Source organism: Poecilia latipinna, unplaced genomic scaffold (assembly GCF_001443285.1).
Source record: "Poecilia latipinna isolate Pla-1442-1.1 unplaced genomic scaffold, P_latipinna-1.0 Scaffold2080, whole genome shotgun sequence".
Lineage (NCBI taxonomy): Eukaryota > Metazoa > Chordata > Actinopteri > Cyprinodontiformes > Poeciliidae > Poecilia > Poecilia latipinna.
The window spans coordinates 72,186-82,959 of record NW_015114696.1 but is presented as its reverse complement, the minus strand read 5'-3'; the positions used below and the strand labels follow the sequence as shown (position 1 = coordinate 82,959).

The following is a 10,774-nucleotide window of genomic DNA, read 5'->3' as shown; positions in this document are numbered from 1 at the left end:
GATGATGATGATGATGATGATGATGATGGTGATGGTGATGATGAGCTGATGATGATGATGATGATGTGCTGATGATGATGATGATGATGATGATGATGATGATGATGATGATGGTGATGGTGATGATGAGCTGATGATGATGATGATGATGATGATGATGATGATGATGATGATGATGATGATGATGATGATGATGATGGTGATGGTGATGATGAGCTGATGATGATGATGATGATGTGCTGATGATGATGATGATGATGATGATGATGATGATGATGATGATGATGACTTTGTTGTTTACCCTCTCAGGCTTTAGGCCCCGCCCTCCTCTGTGTGGAACCAGCAGAAAGGATTTCCTTCATTGAGCCGAACTTCCCGCAGCATTACCCACAATTCCAGAGCAGCGAGCCCTACTACAACCCCCACAATGCACTGGGAGAGGCCCCGCCCACCCTCCAGAAACCAGCCAACCCAAGACTGTACATGGGCCGACCCGGCTATGACTTTCAGGGATACCTGGCCTCACCTTCGTATCCTGTGACTTCTGACCTCTGCGACCCCAGGTCAGCTTCACACATCCAGCCCAGACCAAGTTCTGGTTCTGGTTCAGACTTCACTCAGAACCACTTTACACTTGAGTATCACCATGGAAACAGAACCAAGCAGAAAACTGGAGATTTAATTCAGATCCAGAACCAGAACCAGGTTCTGCTGGTGCGGCCCAGTTTGACCAGAACTCTGGTCAAACTGGGCCAGAGTTCTGGCCCAGTTTAGTTCAGAACCAGAAGCAGAACCAGAGAGATAGGGTCTTTGCTGGTTCCGTGTGTGTGACCCAGATCCGGGTTTGTTTCCAGGGTAACGCCGGTCCTGGGCTCCTCTTCAGCGCCTTCATCTTCCTCGGCTCCGCTCTCATCTTCCTCATCCTCCTTCGACCCGCAGACGAAGGCGCCGCCGGCCTGGAAGGAGCTCCTGAAGAGCTCCGCCCCCTACGCCGATAACCACCACTACTACAGCGCAGAGTACCCCTGCCGTTACTCTAGCAACGCCCCAGGGTCACCCGCTGGTCTGCAGACCATCATCACCACAACAACCAAGGTGAGCTGGGGTCAGAGAAAGAACCATCCTCCATTTGTCTACATCGTCCCTTTCAGAACACCGGAGACTTGGACAAGCAGGTCCAACCCAGTTAGGCAGAAATACAGAACAAACCCGGTTAGACAAGAAGACAAAAACACACAGATCAATGACACAGTCCGGTCCGGTTTGAACAGACTGATCCGGCCCAGTTCAGTGTGACCCTACTGATCTGATCTGGTCCGTTCCAGTCTGACCTGAAATGTAGCAACATTTCTTTTGATGCATATCAGTTTTTTAACGTAAGTAGGTCCTGCTGTTTGGATCCGGTCCTAGTTTTTGGAGCAGTCCTTCCTCCAGAGAAAGGAAACACTCCAGGAGAACCAAAACCAGGCTCAGAAAGCGCACAGCAGACTGGAGGTACTTCCAAACAAAGTTCTCCTCAGGGTAGAATGCTGCAGTGGTTCTGAGGTGGCTCCTCTGGTGGCTCGGTCCACCATGGAGACGAGGACATCAGGACTCTGTCAGTCCACCTGTGCCATGAAGGATGGCTGAAGCCTCGTCTTAAAGGTAGAGGACCTTCCTGCAGGGTCTCCTAACCGCCGCTGGACTTCTTTGGTTCAGATAGTTCTGGTTCTTTGAAGCTTGTCAGTTCTCTCAGGGTCACATTAAAGTCCTAACCCAGAGTGTCCTGAAGCCGGTTGGACGTGTCCTAACCCAGAGTGTCCTGAAGCCGGTTGGACGTGTCCTAACCCAGAGTGTCCTGAAGCCGGTTGGACGTGTCCTAGCGCAGCCTCAGTGTTAGCAGTAAATGGATGTCTGTTATCAGTGTACACTGAATGTGTGTGAGAGAGAAAGCGCGATGTTTGTGGTGACAGTGATGATGAGGGTGCTTGTCTCCTTGTCCTCTCCAGGTGTCCTACCAGCCCTGTCCCAAGCCTCCGGGGGCACTGCCTCCCTACCAGTCCTGTCCCAAACCATCGGCTGGCCTGCCGTCCTACCAGCCTGCCAAAGCCGCCGGTCTTCCCGGCTGCTCGTCCCTGCTGGAAGACGCGTCTCCGTCCTCATACTCCACCGAGGTCAAGGTGACCGAGGAGTCCGGCGGAGTCATCAAGTCTCTGTCGTTTCCTCCAGAACCTCTGCAGACCAAGACAGAGCGGCTGGACGCCTACGACTACCACTACGCCTACCCCAACGCCTATCGCTATGACGACTACTGACTCAGCACTGACTATGCCGCCATGGCAACTGAAACTGATGAACCAGACTTCCAGATGGACGAAGGGTTCAGGTTCTGACCCGAATCACCAAACCTTCAGAGGACAAATCAGAGCCATCAGATGAACCTTGTTATTGTTCTGGAGGTTCTCTCCGGACCGGTCCAATCCGTCTACAGGACCTCCAGGAGCCGGCTTCGGTCCTGTAGACGATTCTGCAGTTCTGCTCGAGTCGGTTCTGAAGGCATCAGATCTTATTAAATGTGCAGTAATTGTTGTTTTCTATGAATTATCTGCTTATAGTCCCGGTTCTGTCACTGATCCAAACAAGATGTCCAACACGGACCCTGAACCGGTTCTGACCAGGTTGTGACAGGACCCCGACCGGGTTCTGACCCCTTGGTCTGAGGCAGCTCCACCCATCAGCTGCTGTCCTCTGGGTGGCGCTGCTACGCCTGCTGGGTTCCTGAACAACAGCAGAGAACGTTTTGTGGTTCTGGAAGAACCCGGAAGGGTCTGGTTCCGCCTGCGTGTTGCAGCCGTTATCCAGCCAGACGTCTGTAATTGGTTTTATTCAGCCAACTGGATCTTCATCATCCAGTCACATTTTCACCCTGTCATCCACTTATAAATGTCACAGTTTGAAGCTAAATGTTTAGTTTTGGAAACTGAACTTTTATCTCCAAGCTAAATCTAATATTCAGCTAAATATGCATCTTACCTAAACAGACATTAAGCTGAACTGCATATATTTAGCCTCAAAGTAAATAGTTAGCTTGTTCAATAAATATTTAGCTCCAGGCTAAATGTTTAGTTTGGAGTTAGACATGCTAGCTAAATAGTTAGCCTCAAGCTAAAAAACTAAACATTTAGTTTTTAGCTGAACTCCAAACTCTTACTAAGTTTAAACTCTGAATATTTAGTCTGATAATACATTTTTAGCTTCAAACTGTGTGATGTGAAGCTAACGGCTCGTCTCCTGAAGAAATGTTCTGGTCGGGCTGTCGGTCCACAGAACCAGCAGGAAACCATCTGTTGGCCTGCCTGGTTCTGGCCAGGTTCTGGCCAGGTTCTGGTTGGTGGAACTGGACTCAGAGTTCTGCAGAACCAGCAGTTTTGTTCTGTTGAGCATAAAACCAACCCAGAACCAGGTGACCCAGTTGAGTTTAAGAGGACCGGTTTTGGTTCTGATGGTCTGTCCCACATTTCAGCTGATGAAGAATAAAGAGGTTCTGACATTTTTGGGTTGGACTTACTTTCCTTCAGCAGCACCAGCCGGGTTCTACCAAACCTCACAGGAACATTAAAGGTTCTGTTCTGAAATGTTTCCTGCTTCCTGTTCTGGTTGGCCCGACCGGCTTTGCCGGACCCGGCCAGGCCCGGCGCCTCAGGTTGAGCAGCCTGCAGCGGTGATCAAAGCAGCGGTGTTTGGACACGGGCCGGTTCCGGTCGGGGTGAGTAATAATGTTGTTTTGACAGAAACGTGTGGGAACAGAACCGTTTCTGTCCTCAGACTGAACCTCTAAACTCGGCCGCTCTTCCTCGTCCTCCTCTTCCTCAGCCCACCTCATGCGGTTCGACAGAACCAGCCGGGCCCAAAGTTCAGGAACCGGAGCGGATCGGGACCGAAACAAAAGCTCTTTGGGTTTCTATCAAAGGTGAAGCAGAACAGTTCTGGTTCTGGTTCTGTAACATCTTCAGGCCTAGTTCTTCTGGATCCTTTTAGATCCATTCAGAACCAAACTATTACTTTTGGTTCTGACCTGCTTTTAGCAGCAGAACCTGAAGTTTGGAGTTTAGCTATAAACGAAGATGAGTGAAAACATCAGGAAGGTTCTGAAGAAAAACCACACCAGATTCAGACCAGTCCCAGAACCGGGTTGAGATCTGGATCAGCCGGGTCAAAACAGAACCGACACAGGAAAGTTCTGGTTTTTATTAGTGATAAAGATGGATGGATGTTGGATCAGATCTCCTGCAGACGGAATGCTGTCACCTGATTGGCTGCTGTTCCTCAACCGCTGGGAGGGGGTTATTATTATTATCATCATTATTATGATCATTATTATTAATATTGTTATTAATATTATTATTATTATTATTATCATTATTATTATTATTATGACGATGATGATGATTATTAATAATAATAATATTATTTTTATGATAATAATAATAATAATAATAATTATTATTATAATAATAATAATAATAATAATAATTATTATTATTATAATAATAATAATTATTATTATTATTATTATTATAATAATAATAATAATAATAATAATTATTATTATTATTATTATTATTATTATTATTATTATTATAATATAGGGTTAGTTCCGCTGCTTTATGATTCATCATCTATTGAACACAATAAACACAAACAAGTTTCTCTGTTTCTCTTATGATTATATAAATGCAGTGCAACAGTGAGCCGCCATTTTAGTAGCTACCCTGAACATTTACCAACTTCCTGTGGATGAACAACTCACTTCCTGTTGCTTTGAAAAGCTTCTTCATCCTTCCTGTCTCTCCATCTTCAGCTACCCATCCTGAAGCAACTTCGTCCCTCAATCTGAAGGTTGCTGGTTCGATTCCCACTCCACTTAGAAACACCATGGCTACTATCCAGTAGCTCGCCACCATCAGAGGGTGAGTGACTGGATGCAGGGTGAAGCTCTGAGGGTCAGGAAGCTAATGTCAGCTTGGGGTCAGAGGTGTGGATGGGGGTTGGGAGTTTGAGCCATTGGGGCTTTTGGCGGTTTGTTTTTGGGTCAGACGTGTTGAACCAGGGGAATGTTCTCCTGGAAGCAGCGTTCTGACTGAGCAGGTTTCTGAACGACTTCAGGAGGAATAAACGCCAGTTATCACCGTCAGAGCTCCTGACAGCATCTGCTGCAGCACAAAGGTTGCTGCTGCAGCAGGAAGTCGGTGCTGCTGCAGTAGCAACTTCCTGCTGGAGACTCAGAGATGAAAGTCAGATCTTGATGTGATGGAATCTGAAACGTTTCAGGAAAACATCTTCATGTTTACAGCAACTGAACTGAAGAGAAACAAACCGGCACATAAACAGTTCGGTCAGCTGGAGGTCCGGTCGTCATGGCAGCAGCAGTCTGGGGTGTTTCTGCTGGTGAACGGAGAATCCAGGTTTGTACCTGGATGGACGGATTCCCTCTGAGTGAAGGAGCAGATGGAGGGTGGAGGGGAGCAGGGCGGCCCCTATCAACACGCTGCTGCTGCTAACAGAAGTGAAATCATATCAACTTCAAAGCCAATAAAGGAAACCAGATAAAGCAGCTGATAGAATCGATCAAAGCGCGTCAATAAGCAGAAACCTGAAGCTGATGATCCGGAGTTCCTCACGGCGTTCCTCACGGCGTTCCTCAAGGCGTTCCTCACGCTGCCAGCAGGGATCCACTTGGTATCGTGAGAAGTTCTTATCACAGCAGGACGACTGGCAGAAATGTACTGTCTTCTTAAAGAAGCATGACAGGCCACTCTGATCGCTATCGGCGCCGATAGCATCGGGCCGGATGAAGTTTGCAGCTCTCTGGAAAATCAGCATCTTTTTGTGACTCAAACTCTGATAAGAAGTCGGCAGCTGGAGACGAAGACGCGTCACTGAGGAGGAACTCCGTAAAGGTTCATCTAAAGCCCGGGCGGATCTGACTCACATCTCACCACTCTGATGTTTGAGGTCTTATTGTGAGAGGCAACGGGGTAGTTGCCCTTGCTAAGGTTACCAAGGGCAACTGGAGGAGCAACAAGGTTGACTGAGTGACACAAACATGTTGTGTTGGATGTTCACTGGGAAACCAGGACTGAAAACGTTGTTTCCATTGAACCTTCCTGGTTTTCAACCATTATTGTGTAGATGAGTCAACCTGCTGTTCACAGCAACGAAATGCAGGTTTGGAGCAACAAAATATCAGAGGCCTGAGGTTTGATCCTGTGGGATCCACATTTAGAGCAACACACACGTTCTCTGGTTTTGATCCCAGCGATGCCATGAGGATCAACAGACCAGGGCAACTACAGCAGGCAACTATTTTGGGTTGTCATTTGAGCAACATTCCTGCAGGAGGCGCCACGACACACGGGCTGATGAAAGGTCAGAATCAGGTCAGATATTGAAGTTTTATGAGGAATCTGCTGCATCTGAGATATTTTCAGTTCTTCCAGAGGAAACACAATGCATGCTGGGAAGCGTCTCCTGACCTCTGACCTCTGCTGTTTATTGAAACCAGTCGTACCTGCTGCCTTCAGATCTTTGTTCAGCCTCTATCTCTTCTCTTCATCCGTCCATCCTCAGCGTCTGTTTTTATCTCCTCTTATCTTCACATCGTCACACTGTCAGAACTCGCAGAACCGTCACGTAGGCAGATCAGCCTGGCCGCCCGCCAGCTGCGCCGCCGCAGCAGCGGCTCATGCTGGCGGCTTTGAAGTCTCTTCAAAACAACCCGGCAAATGGAGCCGCCGCTCCGCTACGCTGCTGCTAATGTAAACTACCTGGAGGGGAGACGGGCACTGGACCCACAACCAGAACCGGTATGTGTCCCGGCCCGGTCCGTCCGTGTGTTTCAGAACCGGGCCGGCAGCGGCTCCTCCGCTGCGGTTCTGGTTCTGGTTCTGGTTGAGCGCTGAAGAATGAAGTCGGTTTACGTGACTTTTATCTTTGAAGCGTCAGAACCGGACTGACAGAACAAGTCCGGACCCGACACAGATAATCTGCCAGCCGGGTCACTGGACCAGAACCTGAGTCACACTGAGCCGGGGTTACAGCCGGGTCACAGTCAGAGAAACCGGGTCAGAACCTGACGGGTCAGAATAAAGTCCTGCCTGGCCTCTGGCCGGATGGTTCCCATCAGAACCAGTCTGGGTCTCTGTGTTCTGCTGGACCAGGTTCTGGTTCTGGTTCCGGCCCAGCTGCTCCTCTCCAGGTGTTGGATCCGTCAGAATGATGGATCTGTTTCCCGGCCGGCGCTGATCCGGAGCAAGAATGTCAGCTATGGCGGGTCACATGATCAGAACCGGAGTGGGAAGTTCTGACACCGGATCAGAACCGCCTGAGGACGGCTGGACCTGACAGGCTTCTGAGCATGCTCAGTACGATCCATGAAGACCAGCACAACCGGTACTGGGTCAGAACCAGGACCAGAACCAGAACCAGAACCCCTACTGCTGGTTCTGGTTTAGCCCAGCATCAGATCCTGTTCAGCTCCGGCCCGGTTCTGGTCATTCCTGGAGTTAATGAGGCATCAGAAGCTGAACAGAACCAGAGTCCAGTCCTACAGTAGCCTGGGGGCGGGGCTCACCTGTCCTCACCTGTTGGCTGTAAACACACAGACCGCCACTTTCTCCTCTTCCCATCATGCACTGCGGCGCCACCACAAACACAGCTGCTGTCCGCCATGTTTGGACCTGAGCTGGAGGACAAGTCCAAACAGCCAGAGTGGTCTGGTTCTGGTTTTATGTGGTACAAGTTCTGATAAAATTAAATTCAAAATAAAGCAGAATATTTTATTTTCAGCTTCAGTTTGTAGAAAAGAGGAGGAGAGCAGGTGGGGGGGTGAGGGGGGGCTCTCATCACCTTCATCCTCCTCTTCCTCCTCTAACAGGTGAGCTCACCTGCTGCTTTCGTTCCATCATTAAGTCTTGGCCTTCGACTTCAGAACCTGATTCTGCCTCGTTTGGTCCAGAACCGGGCCTGATACTGAGCCCCCCTCCCCCTCCTTACCAACACCCCCCCCTCCGGGTGGAGATGAAAGCGGGTCAGTAATGGAGGAGCAGAGAGAACAGCAGCTGCTCCCTGACTTAACATCAAGAAGAATCACTCAGACACTCAGGAACACTCTGCCTCTTCATCTTCATCCTCCTCACACACACACACACACACACACACACACACACACACACACACCCCGCTCCCTCCTCAGGCTCGGAGGTCGAACCAAACACTCCTAAGAAACAAATGGATATCTGGCCTTGTGACCAACTGACACATAATTCATGCTTAACATGAGACGCACTGTTCTCTAGTGAATTTTTAAGTTACACTCAATATTTTTAACAGTTGTAATATTAAAAAGTATATATTTTTTCTTTCTTAGGAGTGTTTGGTTCTGCTGAGGAGGGAGCGGTGGGGAACGGCTGGCCCAAATGAGCGTTCATAAACCAGTCAACCTTGAGCTGAAGGCCGTTTACTCTGCGGAGCGCGAAAATCCAACATCCAACTTGAAAACAACTTCGCTGCGGTAGATTTAACGGCACAAACCTGCACTAACAAACTTGCCCACTCTGGCTTGTTTTGAAGCAAGATGGGGGCTGGTGACCTCTGGATGACCTAAAAAATAATTTTTAATATCTCAGAAACTAAAGCTGCACAAACGGAGCGCCAACCACTCAGACTATTTGCTGGATTGGGAGGGGCGTCAGCTTCACTCTACAGCCTAACCCTAACCAACCAAAACCAAATTCACTCCTTCGTCCTAAATCTGACCCCTGACCTGTAAACAGCGTTTCCCCTTGTGGGCCCAGGCTCCGGTCCCCACAGCGTAGTATGGGTCAGGAAAATGGCCCCCACAAGCTGTTTCAGCAGCTGATTGTCATCAGATCTCAGAGTTTCTCCGTCTTCAGGCCTGAAATGTTTTTACTTCAGATTCTTAAACATTTTTATTTCCAACGTTTGTCTCAACGTGAAGCTGATTGGCTGGTTATTGATCACTATAATAACGGGTCTGTAGCTCCCCCTGCTGTCTGAAAACAGGAACTGATTCTAGGGAAAATGATCCAAACATTTACAAATGAAAAACTGAAAAGTGTGGTGTGCAAAAATATTCAAGCCCCTTTTCTCTGAGGTCATCCAGCTGCCTTCAGAAGTCGCCTGATGGTTGCTAATTAGAGTCCAGCTGTGTGTAATCTAATCTAATCTGATCTAATCTAATCTGATCTAATCTAATCTGATCTAATCTAATCTAATCTAATCTAATCTGATCTAATCTAATCTGATCTAATCTGATCTGATCTGATCTGATCCCGGTGTTAGTCCAGCTTCAGAGATAATCTAACAGCAAGCTGATTGGACATGTCACCGTCCAATCGGAGCCCAGTGGTTTGGCCCAATAGAACCAAGACACAGCCTAGTCAAAGCCCAGCTGAACCTTCAGGCTGAGTGAGGAGAGCTCTGATCAGAGATCAGCCAAGATGGAGACAAATTATCCACAGCAACTAGGGAAACTACCGGCAACCTGTCCACAGGGCAACTATCAGAAGTCCTGTTAGCCGTTAGCCAGAAGCCATGTTGGACTCAAACAGGAAGAACTTTGGTCAGATCAGAAATAAACTGAACTTTTTATCTGTGAAAATGTTTTGAATCAAGTTTCATTTTTTGCTTCTTGGTTATAAAACATTTTTTTCTTTCACATTGAAATATGTTTGTGGTCATAATGTAGCAAAATATGGAAAAGTTTAAGGGGTATGAATACTTTTGCACAGCTGTAATTTGGACATTTTGGGATTTTCCTGTTTTAATTAAAAACTTTCAGGATCTTTATTGTAATTTATAATGTTGGATTGTTTTAAATGTAATTGTATTTCTGAATCTGTTCTAGCTTTGTGAGTAGAACATTGTTATTGGCAGTAACATTATTATTGTCATAATCGTTCCCAGTAGATGAGCAGAATGTCAGCAGCTCAGGTTACGATGATGAAAACATGAAGGAGGTCAAATGAGGCGTCAGCATCCAGTTTCTGCTGATCTGCAGTTTCCATCTGCTGCGAGTTTGCTGCCCCCCAATGGAGATGTGTAGGAACTGTTGGTCCAGGACGCTTGGTCCTTCAATAATGGGCCGGACTTATGGAGGAATTTTACTGCCATAATTCCACAGCACAGTTTCAGTCTGAAGCAGGACTTCACTTGAAGTCCAAACTTCTGCTCTCTTTCAAATATTCATTCTGCTTTCTCAAACTTTTCTCCTTGCACTCCAAACTTGCCTCTCTGCTCGCTTAAGAAACATTTTCTGCTTGCGCTTGGAACAATAAAGTACTGTCACCTGGCAACCCCTCAGCCAATAGAATGCAAGTGTAAAACTGGGTGTGTTTGTTTCATTCTCGTGTGGCAAGTTTTGAGCACAAGGAGAAAGGTTTGAGAAAGCAGAGTGAATATTTGAAAGAGAGCAGAAGTTTGGACTTCAAACATTGCAAGTTTTGAGAAGAAAGACATGAAATCCTGCTTTCAGACTGAGAATGTGAGCTGTGAAATTCTGGCAGTAAAATTCCTCCATTCCAGACAGAGAACTGCTCCAGTCTGCTTCCTTCACAACAATGAAAACAGTCAGCAAACACACAGCTCCTTCTGCTCTTCTTTTGCCTTTATTTTGATCTCAGATGAAGTTAACATACAAACTTCCTGTAACTTTTTACTCAAAAACAGACGTAGGAAAATCATCACTTATATTTAGATAAATACAGAAACTACC

General features: G+C 47.3%; 1 protein-coding gene across 2 annotated transcripts in view; it reads left to right on the top strand.

Annotated features, from left to right (window-relative positions):
• gcm2 (glial cells missing transcription factor 2) overlaps positions 1-3,529 on the top strand; it is a 16,729-nt gene extending 13,200 nt beyond the window's left edge. For both annotated transcript variants that reach the window (XM_015016929.1, XM_015016930.1), the window contains 3 exons: positions 310-563; positions 855-1,095; positions 1,989-3,529. In XM_015016929.1, coding sequence (XP_014872415.1) covers positions 310-563; positions 855-1,095; positions 1,989-2,294 — 801 coding nt within the window. In that variant the 3' untranslated portion in view covers positions 2,295-3,529. The remainder of the gene's footprint in view (positions 1-309; positions 564-854; positions 1,096-1,988) is intronic.
• Positions 3,530-10,774: the final 7,245 nt, after the last annotated feature.